The 20,257-nt window shown below is 39.7% G+C and overlaps 1 protein-coding gene across 1 annotated transcript in view; it reads left to right on the top strand.

Annotated features, from left to right (window-relative positions):
• PKP2 (plakophilin 2) overlaps positions 1-20,257 on the top strand; it is a 39,019-nt gene that overhangs the window by 11,536 nt on the left and 7,226 nt on the right. The window contains exons 4-7 of the mRNA XM_010082910.1: positions 604-811; positions 5,931-6,108; positions 18,455-18,572; positions 19,964-20,125. Of these exons, the coding sequence (XP_010081212.1) occupies positions 604-811; positions 5,931-6,108; positions 18,455-18,572; positions 19,964-20,125 (666 nt within the window). The remainder of the gene's footprint in view (positions 1-603; positions 812-5,930; positions 6,109-18,454; positions 18,573-19,963; positions 20,126-20,257) is intronic.

Consider the following 20,257-nt stretch of genomic DNA (forward strand, 5'->3'; position numbering starts at 1 on the left):
TAGTTTACAGTGTTTGATGGTCTACATTTTGAAGTTTACCAGTTTACTATTTTTTTCTCAGTATGTCACAGAGAAGAAGTACTAAGTAAAATGTATTCTTATTTAATATATTTTCAATACATGCACAAAAGTTAACAGGAAAAAAGATTGACTTTCCATCAGGCTGGCTGCTGAGAAAAAAAAGCAAACTTGGCACATCAGGAACATTTTACATACAGAAATCTCAAAGCAATTTATAAGTGTTCCAGAGTTAAATCTCAAATATCCATTTCACTGAAATGAAATCTAAAATACAGAGCAATTAAATGTCTTGTGAGAGAGTACAAATCTGCAGCAAAGCTGGAAGAGATTTAGTTTCATTCTCTCACATAAATTATTAAATATGATGCCTCCCTTAGCTGTGGATTTTAACTATGACTCATATGAAAGCCCAGAAGTTAACAGTTGTGCCCAAATGATTAATGATCTGTGCTTCAAATCTTTCAAATAGGAGCAAATGAAAAAAGTCCTTATAACTATTTAAAGGTTTGCTGGGGAGGGGATTGTGGAGTTTGTCGTTTATAGTATCTAATTATTCTCTGCTGTGTTTTGTTTTGCTCACAGGTTTACTCACTTGGTGGTATACCCAAACTTTTACAGCTTCTTGACATTCGGAATGAGGACATTCAGCGGGCAGCATGTGGTGCTCTGAGAAACTTGGTGTTTGAGGACAATGACAACAAACTGGAGGTGTCAGAGCAGAAAGGGATCCCACTCTTGCTCCGCCTACTCCAACACACAAGGGATGTGGAGACTAAAAAGCAAATAACAGGTAGTGTTTTCTGTGCAGTCAAGCATGAAGCACTTTAAGTAGCGCACAAGCTTACAGCGGGAGGTACATGATTGTTTACTTAGGTCAATGGTTAGTGACTAAATACAAGAACATTGTCACCTACTCTAAGCTCTGCCCTTAGAGTGAAATCCCAAGGTTCTTACTCAAGACCAGTCTTTAAGACAGTAAGAAGAGACTAGGAACTGCAACTTCTTCAGAAATTACATGAATCTATTTGTTTGCAGGAAGCTTAAGTTCCTAGATACTCCAGGACAGAAAGTGAGGCTCCAAATAGCAAATTCTGTAGAACCATTTTGGTAAGCAGTGATCAGAGCAGTCCCAGAGGTGCCTAGGACCATAATTAATACCTGCTACTTACACACCAGCTCAGCCCTCACTTTTTGACACTATGCTGCCAGTGCATACTGAGAGCTCCTTGTTGAAGGCTGTCCCATGGAACTGTTAGGTGCTATGGATAGAAGGTGATGTTGTACATCAATGTAGCAGAAGGAATGGTGGGAGGAAATGTCCACTATTACCCACAAAGAAACCTGTTGTTACTGCCCTGTTGACTTTGCAGCAGACAGTTAAGAAATGCCCACCATTTAGTCCCTGCACTCCTGTTTGACCACAGTGTGTCTCAGGAAGTCAGCAGCTTATGGCACACACTCATTCTAGTTAGCATTCAAAGGAAGAGCAGGCTTATATTTTATAAATTGAAGAAAACATTATGAATAAATGAATGGGGATTTATTTCAAGTGATTTTTAAAGATACCAGGAACACAAGCTATTAAAATAACAGTGCTTGAAAAGATACAAAAGGTGTCAACCAGCCCTGCCTTGAAGCAAAGGCGTGTTGTGACCTTCTGTAATTCTGCATTCTTTTAAGCCTTTGAAATATTGGTCTCCCTAAGCTGGAGAACAAAGCTTTGTATTGTTGGCTCTTTTGGCTCAGTTCTACAGCTCTGCAACATTAAAATGTTTTCAAGTTTTCCACATTCATCAGATGCAGAATTGGGCCACTTGGTAATTTATTGCATAGTGTGTTGTCTCTCAGTACTATTACACACCAGTGAGGGAAGCAGTGAAAATAATGGTACCGTGGCCAGAAAGTGCTCTTTTCTTGCTAGCAATTTCATAATTTCTGACAAGAGCTTTACCTGTTTGTGCAGGATAACTCATACGGATATTGTGAATATTACTGTCTTCCCCTTCCCCAGTGTGAAAATGGATGAAGGGACACCTTCTTTCTGCAATTACTGCTGTCATTGAACATTAATATTTACTTATGAAACATACAAGACACCAACAAAATATTTAAGCAATATTGAGCAGGATGTTGCAGTTTGCATAAAGTAAAATATTCTGATATACTTTCATGTCTATCAACTGCAAGGGATGGGTTTAAAAATACAGGAAAATAGAAGTATTTCTTTCTTTGTTCAAGACCAAATGTGTAGTCAGGAGGAAGCACACTGGCTCCCTTGGTGAAAATGGCACTAGAGCATACAGTTTGCCATCACTTGAGGAATTCTTCCAGCTCCCTAGCAAGCTGCAAGGAGCCCACAGGGCAGAGGGCAGCCTAGTTGAACTAATTTCTATGAGAATATTAACTTTGGTTCCAGGCACTTTCTTTCCCAGCCCACACTTCAAAGGCAGGCAAGGAGCAGGCTGCAGACAGGAGGTAGACAGTCACTGTTAAGCATATGCTTACTAAGGTCAGTGCTTCCAGATGATCTTGTCATGTACAGTGATATCTAGGAAACACTGGAATTACTGTCCTGTACAAGTCTACTGTGTAGCCTGAGAAGGGCTGCAACATAAGCCTTTCCAAGCACAGTGCAAACCTCTGAGCGCCTGTCCACCAAAATGGTTAAACCCAGCTGAGAAACAGTTTCTCTGTCTGACTGATGGCTTACCTACAAGTTTTGTTTCTCCTCTTGTGTTGCCTTTGGCTTCCTACAGTACTAGTAGGAATAGAATACAGGACTAGAATATCGTAGCTGTGCATGCAATCACACTGCAGTGTTGTAACACTTCCAGGAAAAGGTTAAAGCAGAACCTTTGGGCTTCCACCTAGTCAGCATGAGAAGCCCATCTGTCTTTCCATGTCACACTTATTCCTTGCCTACTTTCACTCTAAATTAGAGACTTCCAAATGTGTGATATGATAATTAGCTGAATGTCTTCCCCCATAAGAGATTAGTAAAATAATCTTAGTACCTGATAATACCAAACTGTACTATGGTGAAAGACTCCTGGCCAAGGATCGAAAGCATGTGATGTTCATTGATAAAGATGTCTAAGCTCAGCAGAGGAAAGCTTTTTGTTTCTGCTGCTGTGTGGAAAGCATGGTACCAAAGCACTCCACCTGACAAAAATACAGGAAGATAAGGAAGTTCTTGGAAAGAAGGAAGTTAAAACTCTGAGTCATGGAAGTTTTCTCATACTGTACTTCATTACCTGTCAGAAATATGATCTAATACTTGTGCACATGAGATAAGTACATCTCAGCCTTAGAAGCCTATCTTTAAGGTCACAGGCTTATTAGTACCAGCAGTATTAATACAGACAAATGCTTGCCTAATATTAAGCCATATCATATATTCTCAAATAATATTTTGATGGCCTATCTTTTCTTCTGACCTGTTGTACTGGCCCTCCCTCATCTTTCTTTCTCTCTCACTCTGCAGAGAGGAACTAAAAAGCAAATAACAGGAAAGCAGGAAAAAGCTCTCCCAAGATCAAAAATGTGACTCCCTCGTATTGATTTCACCACATATAAGAACCTGCCGCTGCTCATCACTTTGCATATACTCCCAAAGGCATACCAGAAATGCAGATGCAGGCCAAGACCTAGGCTGAGGAATACAGTCTGAGCACAGCCCTGCAGTGTGCCTTGTATTGTCCCATGAAAAGACTGAAAACAATGAAAGTGTGTGGAAATAAATGCTGATTACGGCAAGTGCTATGTCCTGCCTTACAGTCTGTGCATCCCAGGAGAACACACAAAATGCACCAAACCAGTACCCCCACCAAAGTGGTTTTGTGCTTATGACAGTGGTTTGAAAGCTGCTGTGGACCAGTTTGCCTCCGGTCCACATGCAGAAAATACCTACCCAGTTTCTCTGTGCAATTTCTGTGCTTATATGACCTCTTCTTAGGGAGAATGAGACCTCCTTAAGATCACATTGACTGAATTTGCTAGCTTTATAAGATCATTGATACAAGTAAAGTAAAGGAACCATAGGCTCTGTCCTTTGTCTAACATACAGACAAACTTCTTGCAAATCTCTTAGGAAAGGAATGAGGTTACTCCTGAAGAGTAGGAGAGAATGTCACTTGGAGACAATGCAGGAGCCAAGACAGGAATGGCATTTTGTAGTATTTGGAGAGCATACTGAGGAACAGAAAATAAAATGGCTGTGGTGTGAAAAAACAAAAAAAGACTGGCTTTTGAAGGCAAGCCACATGAGCCTTCAGGGAGTATCTAACCTTTTGATCTTGTTATCATGCAGCACAAATCTAAGAAATGAAAGAAATTTTTTTCCTGCAAGGAAGATTACAGCACAAACAGAACTGTAATTAAAAGAAACATGAATTTAAAAGGAGACCCTACCCATTTTCCCAAATAACCGTCTAAGCAAAAACTATTCCCCTATGAATACATTATAGCGTAGCTGCAAGGAAAGAGCCCACTCCTAAAGACATTTTCTAACGTGAACAAATTCATTCGCACCCAGAATGCCACTGAAAGAATCCTTCTGAATGCATTGAGACAGTGTCTGTGGGTAAAGGTAGGATTTTTGATGGAAATTTACAATGTGAGTAACATCTCAAATTCTGTTCTGACAATTCTGTTCTAGGTATCTGTCTGTAATTCAGAATGCACTTGTGCCTTTTAATGTGATCTTCTGTCCTTGTGCCCTTGCATTTGTGCCATTTTGTCTTAACTTGCTTCCCTTACCCTTGCCCTTTGGACTGCATGTCTGATTTCCTATGAGTCTTACTTATCCTTCAGGAAAGTACATTCTTCCTTTTATCCCCTAATTCAGAGGTTGAAGAGCTGATCCCAGAAGAAGAAATGGGCTGCTTCTGACTGGCTTTTGTTTTGATTTTACTGCTGCTCACAATGGCTGTAATTAAATTCAAAGTGTAAGGAGATACAAAAGAAACTTTTTTGTTGTTGTTGTTGTGAACTGATGAAAGGAACGTTCACTAATACTCTGCCAGTGTTTGGAGGAGGAGGTCTGTGAAACTTAGAGCAGCAAGCTGGGGGAACAACGAATGCCTTTGTAGTGAAAAGCAGAAATACGTGTCTTTTTCCAGGGGAAGAGTACTTTAAAAAGAATTGTCATATGGTGGAATAGAACATAAGCAAAGCTAATTAATCATACAAGATTATATTTGAGATTTGTTTTGGTGTTTGGAGATTGTGAGTAGACAAGTTGTTTAGTGTTACTTAATGATTTGTCTAGTGACAGATATCTGGACAGTAATGGTCAACTACTGTTTAACAGCTTTCCCTCCTGTGAGGAATTTTGCTATCAAGTGTTAGAGAAGCTTGATAGTGGGAGTCTCCTGTCTTCCAGCAGATTTCCAAAGATCTGTAACCTCACTCTCTGTACCTCCCATCTACCCCCTTTGCATGCAAGTTTATTCTCCTCCTCATTGGTCTTTACTCGGTATTTGGAAGTGAAACTAGTCCTGCATCCAGAAGCGAGTAATTCCTCCCTGGAAGTGTGCAGAATGATCATTGTCATCATTGCTGTTAGTTCTGTTTAGCTTGTGTTACTTTGGTGATGGAGAATATGATTCCTGCAGATGGGCAATGCACATGCAAAGCCATGGAAAACTGCCCAACTTCTCAACTGGGTATTAGACTGACTATGCAGAGACCTGACTTTAGTTACATGGATAACTGTGCTCCTTTTTTTCACCCATTTTCATGTCCTCAGATCAGGGCTGATGAACTCTTATCTCCTCCTTCTGCTCCTCTTCAGGATATCAAGTGCCAGGCAGGCTCCTTCGCTCATTAACTTCAAGGAGTTTGAGATTAGATCTTTCAAACTGTGGGGGACTCTTTTTGCTAGTCTGATTTTATCTTGGATATTGCAGGTTTGTTGTGGAATTTGTCTTCCAATGACCAGCTGAAGAACTTGTTGATTAGAGAAGCCCTGCAAACACTGACTGAAGCTGTTCTCATCCCTTACTCGGGCTGGCCAGATCGAGATTACCCAAAGTCAAGTGTTTTATCTGACCCTGATATCTTCTACAATGCCACAGGATGCTTGAGGTGAGCACTCAGTCTACAAGTACCCAAAACAATAGTGATGGTAAAACAGGCTGCACCTTATTTTCTTTCTTGCTTTGAACTTTGAAGACCCTAAGAGAAGAGTTTTCATGCAGGTCATCTTTTGAAATATGGTCTCATGCATATCAGACGAGAAGAATTACTGCTCAACACAATGAAAACAACTTTCTTTTTAAGGCTCCTATATATTCATTTGATGGGTACTCCACAGACTAAATGTATTCATAACAGAAGATAGTAATCAGAGGCCTGGTTGCAGTGCATAGGTGCATTGAAGTCAAAGAGAGCCTTCACTGAAAAACAGATGTTAGTATGATGTAAAAAATTAGACCCTGACTGATGATAATAGCAGTAATAACAAAAAAGCTTTTTAAAACAGTTGTAGGAATAGTATTACAAATTAGCACTGGAGAAGAAGTAACAGTAACTTAAAAGAAACTTCAAAACTGTGTGAGCCTTTTCAAGTCATTTTAAGACTCCAGTGCAGTGGTCTCCAAAACTTTTTGATCATACACCCCTATGAGTAAAAAACTTTAGAGAAGACTCCCTCAGTACATGTATATTTATTTATTTATAAATTAAATACACGTACTACTGTACTACTATTATGTACATTATAAAACAGTCATAAAACAGAAATTGAAAAGGATGATATAAAGATGAAATAAACACTTTTTAAAAATTTTATTCATTAATGGTACAGAAATATTTTCTTCTCACACCCTAATGGACTGTCTTGTACACCCCTTGGGGAGAACAGTGCTCTAGTGGATGTATAGCAGGGTGACTTTTAAAGCCTAGGTCTAAAGTTGTATGGTCTGCTGATACAAATACAAGAGTGACACTTTCATAGGATTATGAAGTTCTTTGACCCATATAGGAATAATTTATAACCACTTTGTTTATATCTTTTTCATAAACAATTCCTGCTTCATTTTAATTTCTAAAATATATGAAGCGTAAGAAGAGACTATCCACTGGCATCACATAAAAATATGCCTGCATCTTTTTTTCCTTCCTACTCTACACACTCAAAATAATTAAGACACTTATATATAGCTTGAGTGTGTGTCTATACTTCTGTCCGGCAGAACAGATTTATGATTGTATTTGTTTAAAAGTAACAGTGACAAACCTTGTGAAGGGTATAGCAGGTAAAGCAGTAAGGTTTATTTATTTGAAACACAGTTTCTTGTTTGTGTTGGAGCAAAACACAGTTATAGGCAATAAGATTTTTATCATCTCATACCTCCAATTAAAGAATTTGATTCTATGTAAACAAGAAACTAGCTTTCTATGAAGAATAGAGAAAATCCAATATATTCACGTATCACTATTTCAGGGTAGCCTCAACGGAATTTGCTGCCATGTATGTTTTATACAAGCAGTGGTAATTCTGTTTACAGTGGATAATTCATTGTGGGCAGGTCCATTGAGCACAGGCTCTGTTTCAGACACCCAGGAGTGTTAGCACCACAAAGTTGCCAGCTTTCTTTCACAATTTCCTTTCTTTGGGCTTTACTGTTGTATAGCCCTGTAAGTGCCTTATGGGCTACCAAAAGACTAACGTGTGTGAAGGATTAGTTCTGGTGTCATAGATCCATCCATGGGACAACTGAGGTGCTTGTATACCAGAATTTTCTTTCTACAGACTGAGCAAGTCATCTTCACCTACAGCAACATTAAGTATTAATGGAACGACAGAGTTTTCTGTCATTTGTGTTGAGTAAATTCTGCTCACCTGCTGTAATACCTGCTGAGTCCTACCAGCTTTACCAGGCGCGGGAGCAGTCCTTTGGGTAGTAAGCAGAACATGCTCAGCAGTGGCCAAGTCACTCTTTTTCTCTACTTGTCATATAAACCACAACTCACAGTTATATTCAGTAGCATTTCCAGGGACCCTTTGGTTAAATACATAGAGTTAATCTCGAGCCATAATCACTTCTCATCTAAATAGATGACTCAGAAAGGGGACATGGTACTTACAAGCAGTGTTCACTTTTCAGCTGCTGGCAAAGATCCTTGCTTTGATGTATCACAATCTCTATAGATAAACTGATTAGAAAAAATTTGAAAATTACTTAACCTAAATCAGGAAAAAGACATTTTTTAAACCAAGTAAGCCCTGTCCAACTTTTCACACAAATTCAAGTAAAATGAGGCCAGGCTGCAGCCATGGGGTGGATGAATAGATTTGGAGTTGTGTATTTATTACTGCAATCGGCTAATAGCCTCATGAACATAGTAGCAGCTCCTACACCAACGGCTGACTCAGTAAACACACCCCTAAATGACTGAAATGTGAGAGTCACATCTTTAATAAAAACACCTTTAAAAATAACAGTCCATAAAAATGTAGCCCTTTGTGTTTGTGAACTCCAAGTCATTGCATGCTAAATAAATACAAATATGAGTGCTAGAGATACATGTCTTTTGTTTACACATTCAAAAATGCATGAAAGGACATAGTTTGAAATATAATGAATGAGTAACATATGAGTACAAAGGCATGGCTTGAGTTTTAAACTCTTCTTTAGAAAGTACAGGGAATTAACTTTGAAATGTAGATGCTGGAAAGCTGCCTAGTTGTGCCATACATGTATCTGTTTTGCTAACATCCTACAGCAGAATAGTTGTGTCTGTATTGCATGAATTTTTACTGTGTAAACAGCTCTGTATCTGACTCATGGGTCGTTTCAGAGGAGAAATGAATTGTTAGCTATACAAAATACTCAACAATAGAGTACCTTTTTTTGCAGGAACTCCTGTCAGCCCACTAACTACTAATTAACTTCATCTCTAAGTAATAATTAACTTTTATTTAGTCTGACGGCTCAAAAGCAAACACAAAGAAACATTAACTACCCATAATAAAATCTCTCTAGCTAATGCTAGTGGTGTTGTCTATGAAATGAAGCAGGCTGCCTTTTCTTATATGAATTAGCCCAAGCTGCATGTGTACAGAAACCAGTCTGGTTGTTATCTGTGCCAGTCTGTGGTGGTATGACCTGCTCTTCTCCTGCATTTGGACTCTGGAACCATCTCTTCACAATGAGCCAGCCTATGGGGGCACAAGATCATTCTCATTCTCAGTCTTTCTGAGCTTTTTGGAGCAACTTGACATGACTTGATATGTGATGAACAACGAGCAGCTGAGTTGCTCTAAATTAAATTAAAGTTGATTCTGAACATACCTTACTCTGTACAGAAGGTCAGTGAGTGGAGCTGCTCCAGAGACGCAGTTAGCTTTGCAGCCTTAGTGAGGTCTCTCAAACTGCCCTTATCTAGATGCCCATAGATACATTACCTATTTTAAAAATATGATGTACATATTCTAGTCCTTCTCACTTTTAAAAGCTTGAACACTAAAATTTATAACTGAGAGGAGAACAAGAAGGGCTTGAAAATCCGCAGGTAAAGTTGATCTGCAGGATTGCCAACATACTTTCTAGCAGAGAATAGTTTTTAATGAGGCTTAGAATTGTCACGGTTTGACCCACCCGGCTGTGAATATGACGCAGCTGCTTGCTCACACTCCCCCCCTCCTGGCAATGGGGAAAAGAATTAAAGGGGTAAAGGGAAAAGAGACTCATGGGTTGAAAAAACAATTTAATAACTGAACTGCAATAAAACTGAAAATAATAATGATAATAATAACTTAATAATAGTAGTAACAATATACAAATATACAAATATGAATATACAAATATACAAAAATGTACAAATATACAAATGAGTGACATACAGTGCAACCGCTTACCACCTGATGACCAAGGCTCAGCCTGTTCCCAGCTAATGATCCTGGAGCAGAGAGAGCCCTGAAACTGCACTCCCAGAAAAAAGATAAGAGCCTAAGAGTCAGAGAGAGAGAGAACTTCTGGACAGATCCTCATCTATATACTGAGCATGGCGTGCATGATATGGAGTATATTATTGTCCAGTTTGAGCTTCAATCCTAAATCTGAGGTTGAATCCTAAGCCAGTAATTGCGGATATGCTCCCTCCCAGCTTCTCCCACACCTGCACACACTGGAAAATATGAGAAGCTAGAAAGTCCTTGACAGTTCTGGCAACAACTATAAACATCAGTATGTTCTCAGCCACCTTCTCAGCAGAATTCCAAAACATAGCCTCTTACTAGCTACTATGAAGAAAGTTAACTCTGCCCCAACCAAACCCAGGATATTCTCCACCCCTTATTTTATACCATTTATGTTATGCTCAGGTTCTACCAGTTTTGCTGTCCTTTGACATATGCACACAGACGTTGTTCCCTTAGTCTATGGACCTTCCTTCCAAAATTTTCATTGAGTTCATTTAGTCTGTGATTTTGGGTTTCATCTGCCATGACAGTCTTTCAAGGCAGGAAAAATGATGTGGACTTCACTCAATTGTCAGAGTCCATGATGATGGATGCAGCAGATGGTGTATAGTCTCTGTTGCATGCTGCATCTGGAATTCGTAGGTGGTGTTTTTGGTACAGTCCATGTCCACAGTCTGCAGGTTGAGGATGTTGATCTCCTGGAAGTTGCTGGACATCAGTCTTGGTTCCATCGAAGTTCATTCTTCACTAACCTAGGTGATACTTAACATAATATCATTAGGATAATATATAGCAAACATAGCAATCATAATATGAAATAGCAGGGTTCTACAGCAATTAACATTATACAACTTAATTAATTGGCTACTTTCACCCAACATCAAATCCACTTGTGGTACACATTGTAATTCTCCATTCTTCTACATCACCCACTAAGTGCACCCAGGTCCTCGAGCAAAAGCAATCCCATGAATGGGTTTACCTTGACTTGTGGCAGGAATAACCCAGACTGTCTTCCCGGCATAGTCTTGATATGCACTATAGGGACTTTATCACCTTCTACAGTATGTAAAAATTCTGATTGGGCAGGGCCAGCTCCATTGGCAGATCTCCTAGTGTTGACTAACCAGGTGGCTTATGCTAAATGTGTATATCAGTTTTTGAAAGTTCTACCATTCATTGCTTATAGTGTAGACTTTAGTAGTACATTGTATTGTTTGATTTTTTCAGAAGCTGGTGCATGATAGGGGATGTGGTACACCCACTCAGTGCTATTTTCTTTGGCCCAAGTGTCTATGAGATTGTTTCAGAAATGAGTCCTGTTGTCTGACTCAGTTATTTTTGGGGTGCCATGCCACCACAAGTCTTGCTTTTCAAGGCTCAGAATAGTGTTTTGGGCAGTGGCATGGGGCACGGCATATGTTTCCAATCATCCAATGGTTGTTTCCACCATTGTGAACATGTAGTGCTTGCTGTAGCAGGTTTGTGGGAGTGGGGTGTAATCAAGCCTCCCCATATTTATATTTTAACTAACAAGCTCCATACCAGAGAGGTTTTAACCACTTGGCTTGCTTAACTGCAGCAGTAGTTTCACATTCATGGATAACCTGTGCAATACTGTCCATGGTTAAATCTACCTCTTGATCACAAGTCCATCTATATGTTGCATCTGGTTTTTTTGATGGCCTGAAGCGTCATGGGCCCAGAGAGCTAAAAATTTCTCACCCTTATGTTACCAGTCCAGATCTACCTGAGATACTTTAGTCTTAGCAGCCTGATCCACCTGCTGTTTGTTTTAATATTCTCCAGTAGCCCAGCTTTTGGGTATATGAGCATCTATGTGACATACCTTTACAATTAGCTGTTCTGTCTGGGCAGCAATGTCTTGCCACAACAGGGCAGCCCAGATGGATATACCTCTGAACTGCCAGTTGCTCTACTTCTATTGCTGTAACCACCCACACAAGGCATTTGTCACCATTCACGAGTCAGTATAGAGATAGAGCACTGCCCACTTTTCTTGTTTAGCAATGTCTGAAGCCAGCTGGATGGCTTTCCCCTGTGTGAACTGATTTGATTGACCTGATTTGATTCATCTTCTTTTTCAGCACCTTCCACAACTCTTTGTGTAGGACTCCACACAACAGCTTTTTACCTTAGATATTTTCCTGCAAGGCAACAGGACCTATTAGTGAAAAGGGCATACTGCTTTTCATTACCTGACAGTTCATTATACAGTGGGGCCTCTTCAGCACACATCACCTCCTCCTTTGCTGACATTCTGAAATCTTTATCTTCTGGTCAATTTGTGATCACTTCCAAAATTTTGGGATGACTGGGGCTCCCTGTTTGAGCTCATTGTGTGATCAGTGTGACCCACTTACTCCACATAGCATCAGTTGCATGACGTGTAGAGGGGACCTTCCCTTTGAACACGCAGCCCAGCACTGGCAGTCAGGGTGCCAGGAGGAGCTGTGGTTCCGTATAAATCACTTCCAAAGCAGCTCGTACTCCTTCATATGCTGCTAATGTCTCTTTTTCCGTTGGAGTACAGAGGGCTCTGTATCCCCGGCTCCAAAACCCCAGGGGTCAACCTCGAGTCTCCCCTGGTGCTTTTTGACAGAGGCTCCAGGTAGGGCCATTCTCCTTGGCTGCAGTGTAGAGCACATTTTTTAACATCTTGTCCTGTTTGGACTGGTCTAAGGACTACTGCATGGACTATCTTCCATCTAATTTGTTTGAAACTTTGTTGTTGTTCTTCAGCACCCCCTACAAATTCATCCTTCTTTCTGGTCACTTGATAGAGAGGACTTGCAATCTGACTGTCGTTTGGAATGTGCATTCTCTAGAAACCCACAATGCCTAAGAAGGCTTGTGTTTCCTTTTTTTTTAATTGGTGGAGATATAGTTGTAAACACCAAATAGCCAAAATTTGTAAGATGAATAAGTTTGCTTCTCTTTATTGTAAATTAATGCACTTCCCAAATTATGTCACTAGAAGTACTCCTTCCTTGTTTATTAATTTAAAAAAAAAAAATATCTGCACAAAGAATTGCTGAAAACTAAAAGAAGAGCACACCAAAAAATAAAAAAACTGTGCACAGAGGGAGTGATGTTACTAGTGAAGAAGTTTAGAGAGTATATAAATTTGGCAGAATATAAATCTGTAATTAATCTTCCCTTTTGTAATACTAACATGTTTGTTGTGCATGTTGATAAAGTCTATAGCCTGCAGCTTCTATTACAGGGTAAAAATAGTACTTTGATGTGCAATACGTTATGCATAGTACTGTACTTGGCTACAGGAGAATGCCAAAACTTCTTTTCAAGAATTTACATACACTTATTGACTGACAGGGATGCACACAGTCCAAATCTAACACTGTCATCTGACATGGGTGTACGCACTGTGCCACATGGTTACCAGCTAGTAAACTGAAGCTCTCTTCAGCCTCTTTGACAGAATTTCAGGAGGAGAAGTGAATACACATCTAGCAGTTAATATTGCAGATGTTAACACTGGAATGCGTGAATGACTAGAACACTCCCCATTCTGCGAACCAGTTATTGCCAGAAGTATTGTGGAGTCCTGACTTTCATCTGCCTGTGTCAGTGTACGCAGCACTGATAAGGAAGTCTGAAGTTAGAAGGATTTGTTAATCCCATTCTCTAGGTCTGTAATTTATCTTAAAGCTTTGCTTCTCACACAGTGTTACAGAAATCCTGGGTCACAAAACTTAATATACTAAAAAGAAGCTGTGTACACCACACGATCCTGAATTAGCAGTTAGAATAAATAATGGTATTGTTCAGTCCTGAAATACAATTATAAGTACTGTGCTCTAAACAGGCAGAATAAGCCAAATCAAAAGACTTCGCTGGTTGCCTGATAACAAGCTGAGCAAGTAAAATTGGTATATTAAATTATCTAGAGGAGTATTACAGACTTTTGCAGGCAAGTCTTGTTGGATTTTAAAGGTAAAGTCACTTTTTCTTGGCCTGAAAGTCGTACACATAATAGTTCTGTCTCCAGTCCTAATACAAATGGGTAGGAATCTCCAAGATACTTAGCCTCCTCCTCCATACTCCTTCTCTGAGTCTGAAAGGGTAAGATGACAACAGCATGCAGAATTTATGATTTTGAATATTATTTATATACATAAGTGAATTTCTGGCATGACTCTTCCTCTGATTAAAAGGAAGGCTTAGTAGAAGGCTGTCTGTATTATACATTGAAAGCTGATAATGATCTTGCTCCATTTTTCCCTTGAAATACCTGTTCTCAAAAGTTCTGTAATGCTGAACTTTACAAAATTTATATTCAGTGGTCACATTTCCTCCTGCAAAACATCTCATATAAGTGTTCCAGCTAGTGATCACAACTGCCATATGTCATTACAGAGTCCTCCTTTTTAATTGCTCTGTAACTGGAGTGTCCTTTGGCCCTATGTATCCTAATTCTTCAAAACTTTCTAGACAACTATCTCCAGAAAAGTCAGCTAACTTCTCTGTTGCTGGTTGCCCAGACAGTAAAATAAATGTAATGCTTCCTTTTTCTTGATTATTTTTCACCCTTTGTCTCTCCCAGCTCCCTTTTAAACTCTTAGTGAAATACACAGTGACCCACAAGGATGGTGTAAAGCTGTAGTTGGAAGAAGTAGTATCATTGTACTTCAGACCAGGAGGCTGCATAAACATTTACTTCCATCTGCTCTGGAGTGAAGTGAAGCCAAAGCTTTCACTGTGTGTAGAAAAGCGTAATCACAGCTCAATTTCATACTGGAAGCTTCTAAGAGAGAATGTAAAACAAATGACTGATGATAACAAGTCTTTGAACCAAGGCCTCTTGCATAGCATTGCCATTCCTTGAAGTTTATTTCCATCCATTCTTATCTTCTCTTGTCTCCAGTTTTATCTGCTCCCCCAATTTCTGAAAGTAATTTTGTTATTTCCAGCAAGCAGCTTGCAACCTGGCACCTGTAGTTAATAAGTAGATCCCCCCAATACCTTTCTCTCCCTTTTGCTGTGTAAGGCACGAAGGGAATACAATTTCCCAAACTACTTCAGGAAATTGTTATCACATAATTGAGTTAAATTCAAATTGCTAGTTCTAGCAGAATGAGACCCAGGAGCAAAAGCCCTCTTCTTATCAGTTGTGTGGATCATTCACAGCAGCACAAAACCCTTTTCCAACGTATTTGGCCAGAGCTTGACTCAGTGCTGGCTTAAAGGGAGTATCCCTTTCATTTGGTGCCATTTGCAATCTAACCGAACATACATTATTAGCCTGTTTCTTTCAAAATCACACTTGACTTTACTGTGTTACATTTCTTTGTATCTACCTCACATCTCTGGATCAAAGCAATATTTGCCAATAGGGAATTAGATGATCCTTCACAGATGCCACAGGAACACAGGTAAACAGCTATTTCAGTTACAGATATAGTTACACTGTGCATCAGTGCAAGAGAGAACAAAAGCAGCAAATACGGGATGAGATAAATGAGGGACATAGATATATACAATGCATCCATGTTAGCATGTTGTTTAGTTTGGGTATGTCACCAGGATTAGCATATTTAACCATGCCAGAAGCCAGAGATTTTTAATAGTTAGATGATCCTAAAACATAAGTTCTAAGTCATTCAAAGGAGAAGCATCCCTACAAGCAGCAATCTCCTTAAGGCTGCATTCTCGCCATGCTGCGTTCTCCCAATGGTTCAATTCCAATGCAGGGTAGAGGTATCAGGAACTGCACAGCAGAAGAGTTTTTCAATAAGAAGACTCTTGATCTTGACTCCAGCTGATCCTTTTTATCACAGATGTATTTATCTCAGTGTACTTCTGATGAAATGCCAATAAAACAAACTTGCACAGCAGATTTTTAAGACTTCTGGGTAGCCCTGAAGTCTCACCATGGGAGTTGCCACAAAGCCACAATACTGGGCCAGCCCAACTGTAGCAATTGCCCAAGCACTGAGTATTTCAAGGCCTCCAGAAGTTCAAGTGCAAGACAGTCCAACTCCTGAGCTCAGAGGGAGGTGTTCCAGTTGTCAGGAACCTCAAGTTTTTGGAAGCCAAGATGAAGTCAGTTTTACAATTTTCTAAGCAAAATGTCACTTTTTTTTTTTTATGTTTCTGTGACAATTCTCAGAAACATTTATTTCTTCCCAATCTAATAATGTTTATTTTTTCCAGTAATTTCTCAAGCTTCAATTAGCAAACAAACTTAAACTGTCAACTAAGGTTTCATCTGAAATGCTCTTCTCTGCCTTCAGATCAACTCTGACCCTATTCAGAGTGAGGTGGTTACAACTGTAATTGGGCCAGTTGCAGCACACTGTGGCAATAAGGAAACAGAGAAACGTGGAGAATGGAGCGACCACGTGTCCAGGCACACACACAGACACAGGCTGGATGAGGCTCTGAGCAACCTCCTCTAGTGGGAGGTGTCCCTGCCCATGGCAGGGGGGTTGGAACTTGATGATCTTTAAGATCCCTTCCAACCCGAATCATTCTGCGATAATTCTATTATATTCCTGCTAGACAGCAAGGACAGGTGATGGCTTCTCCTTGCAGTCATTGAGCATAATCGTAGTTGTCAAAAGTTCAGGGATTTTTAGAATAGCCTACTGTGACAAAATGAAATGCTGTATCAGCTGAAGTGTCTTTGGCAAGGGAAATTCCACACTTATCTTTTAATAGTATTTTTAGTCCATGTGCCTCAGAAACTATTTTTGCTATGTGTTAGAAGAGCTGTAGCATGTACATTTCTGTCAGCATAACCTTAAACATATGAAAGGATGACATGCCTCAAATGTGACATATTTAGGTAAAATTAAATTCCCAAGTGTTGCCTATGGTAGACCATAATGAGCAATCCGAATGTTAATTCTGTGATATATAATTCCATACGTGAATAAATGAACTCATAAATAGGGATATTGTTAACAGCATGTCCTAAAGTAAAAGTATAATTACAATGCATTAGTACTTAATCCGAATATGTACTTTCCAGGGGGAAAAAGAAGAACTGCGTTGGCAGCTTTTAAAAAGCTATGAGCATTTTACAATTACAAGCCACAAGAAAGTTTAAAGCTGTACCTTACTGTCTTTGTCATGAATAAAATTTTAAACCCTTGTAATTTCCAGTGGGTAAAGTAAGCATGCAAAATAAACACCCTGAAACTATCTAAAGGACCATGCCCCTCTGTTTGTGATGGATGCTACCACTGCGTTGTATTTAATGTCATTTCAAACAAAGAAGCTGGAATGTGATACGACGTGCAGTCTTTTGGCCAGCAGAGCTGCAGGAGTCCAAAACAATGAGGCCTAGGTTTATAATTCCAGCATTCCATAGTTCAGAGTTTGTTCAGTTGTAAAAATAATTATACCCGAAAACTGTAAGTGTTGTCACTTCCCTGGAAATCAGTAGCTTATTTAGAGCCAGACTTCAAGCAATAAGTATGTGTTTGGTTTTTTCAAGAGTTTTTAAATCACTTTCATAATTCATTTCTAAGCTGTACTTTGGTTACCACAAAGCATGAAAAATGTTACTTGAAAGCCAGGCAAGTGGTGGCTTCCTTCGGGTCTGGAGGAAGCAGAAAGTATGCAGGGCAGTGTCTGAGCCGGTGTGGTAGAAGAGCAGAAGGCATCTGGCATTTCCCTCTCTGACTGAGCAGCTTCTAGCAGCTTCAGATTATTTCTCCTTAGATGCCAACACCTTCTCTGGGAAGCTGGGAATTGGCTGAGTACGCAGTATTTTTTCCTCTTCCTTTTCTCACACTGCTGGTCTGGCAGCGATGGCAGTGGCAGCGGCATCACGGTTCATCCCCTCAGCCTCTCACCCCATGGCAGGGCTGGGCTGCTGCTCTGATCTACCAGCTCAGCTCTGTTCGTGTCCTCTCCTGCCCACTAGCACCTCTTGGAGCATTTCCACCAGCACATCAATTGCCATATGAATTTTGTCCCACAGATGACATTGGTTATCTTTATGTGTTAGTGTACAAATGTTACTAAAACTCTCAGAATGTGTCTGTTGATGGGCCATCTTGGATCAAGAACTGGTTTGGTGTAGGTAAATGCTAAAGGACTTTTGTGTGCATGGAAATATTTACAGGTATCCTTCCTCTGATATTTTAATATAGCTACTGTCCTAAATATTAAAAATATAACTAAAAAATGGAATACTGGAAAAAAGTCCAGGTTTTTTTGACTGTTTATAAAGGATTAATTCAACTTTGAGATGAAGATTTGAGCCAGGTCTTACTTTATCAATACAAACACAACAGTTTGTTTTTCTGAAGTATTTGTTTTTCTCTGTGAGTGTGCTGAAGTGAAAGTTTTACTTGCCTGAGGCTCAGATTGTCTTACAGCTCTGCAGAAAGGAAGCAGTCAGCCTTAACTTCAGTATCTTTAAGATTTAGCTGGAAAAGTTTGTCAGAGGGGCACAAGGAAATATCTTTGACTATATCTCTTCTCACCAGTGAATTTCTTCCTGCACAGAAACATGAGCTCTGCCGGCCCAGAAGGAAGGAAAAAGATGAGAGAATGCGACGGCTTGATTGATTCCCTGGTGTACTATATTCAAGGAACTATTGCAGACCATGAGCCTAATGACAAGGTATTCTTTAAGATAAAAGCTCTTCTCCTAAGGGAAATTGCTAAGAAGACTTTTTGTTTGTTTGTTTGTTCAGAAACCAATTTTCAGAAACCGTTGTGATTTAACTGCCAAACTTACTTATTTCCAGGGCTTTTAGAGCTGCCACCAAAGATGAAAGTCCAGGAAGAAGCTTTTTGAAGTATTTTTATCCTGCAATGTAAAAGATAACATACCTTAGCATTGAGAGAACATTTGCAGAATCACCAGAGAGAGCCAGAAACATGTCTTTTTTTAAAAAGTGACATAAAATCTCACCTTTCAGAGCTACTGAAAAACCTGAAGAGTCAGACATTAGCTTTTTAGTTGTCTCAGGAAGCTAGCTAGCTAGAAGCTTAAAAAATCATTCTGGTTACTTTCATGCATATTTAGTGCTATGCACCCCTTAGGAAATGAAGAACCCAAATCCCTTTGGATGGCAGTGTAATTAATGAGCTTGTATCATTTAGAATGGGATTCATTTTCCTAAGTTTTTTTCCTGAACCTTGCTTAGTCTAGATGCTTTTGTTTTAGCTGGGTGAAGTTGGCTGAGAAGACCAGCCATCACTTATGAGAAGGTTAGCCACAGCCTGTGAGGCACTTCTGGAGTGCCTGCTATAACTTGTGCTGTGTAGCAGCAATTACTGCATGTTTATAGCCCTATTCTAGGATTAGTTACTTGAGCTTCTCCATCTCCCTGTATTCAGTGCCATTAGCTTCAGGGAGAATCCAGCACATTACACTTGTGCCAAGAGCTCCCTGATGCATTTTGTCTTAAAACCGCTCATTTCTTTTTTACTTTCAAAATAGGAGGAACTGGTAATAAAGCTATTTGCCACTAGACTCATCACTCAGAAACTGTAGACCTGACCTTGGTCATGCCCAGAAAGGCACATCTAATCTAATTTTAAAAATCCTGCTACCCCAGAAAAGTGCTTCCTCCTTAGGAAAGATACAAAGCTTTCCTTTCCACTGATGGTGAGGTGTGTACATGATCATCTTTACTCTTAAGACCTTAAACATTCCTTGGCACACATCTGATCTGTGCCAAATAGCACTCGCCCAAACAATTCCCAGGCACAATTCAGGAATTATAACGACCCAGGACCATTTCCAACAGGCATGCACCCCACTCTGAATGCAAGCCCTGTGTGCCAGTTGGCCTCAGTGCTCAGGAACATCCCAGGGCATGTTTAATTTATCAGTGTAAATGCAGTCTTATGGATCACTGGCATGAAGACTAGCTCTTCTGTAAACCATTAGAAGCTCTGCAGTTAGTTGCTGAAGATCCAAAAATGAAAGTTCTTCCCATGTCTGTACACGTCCCTTCAATGCATGCCAAAGCTTTCAAGATTTCTATTCTTTTGTTATTTTAGGCCACAGAGAACTGTGTGTGCATTCTTCACAATCTTTCCTACCAGCTAGAGATAGAGCTCCCTGAGAGCTATGCCCAGAGCATATATATACAAAGAAGAAATACTTCTAGCAGTGATAAAACACCGGGCTGTTTTGGAACACGGAGCAGAAAAGTAAAAGAGGTAAAGCACATGTTTAGTTACATCTCATTTTGTTAATCAGTTGTAGCAACTTCTGGAGAATAAAGCTGTAATCTATTTAACAATCTGTTATTGATGTGTCTGGTAGTGCGACACTTACTTGCCAAAAAAATA

The sequence above is a fragment of the Pterocles gutturalis genome, unplaced genomic scaffold (genome assembly GCF_000699245.1).
Source record: "Pterocles gutturalis isolate BGI_N339 unplaced genomic scaffold, ASM69924v1 scaffold9995, whole genome shotgun sequence".
Classification (NCBI taxonomy): domain Eukaryota; kingdom Metazoa; phylum Chordata; class Aves; order Pterocliformes; family Pteroclidae; genus Pterocles; species Pterocles gutturalis.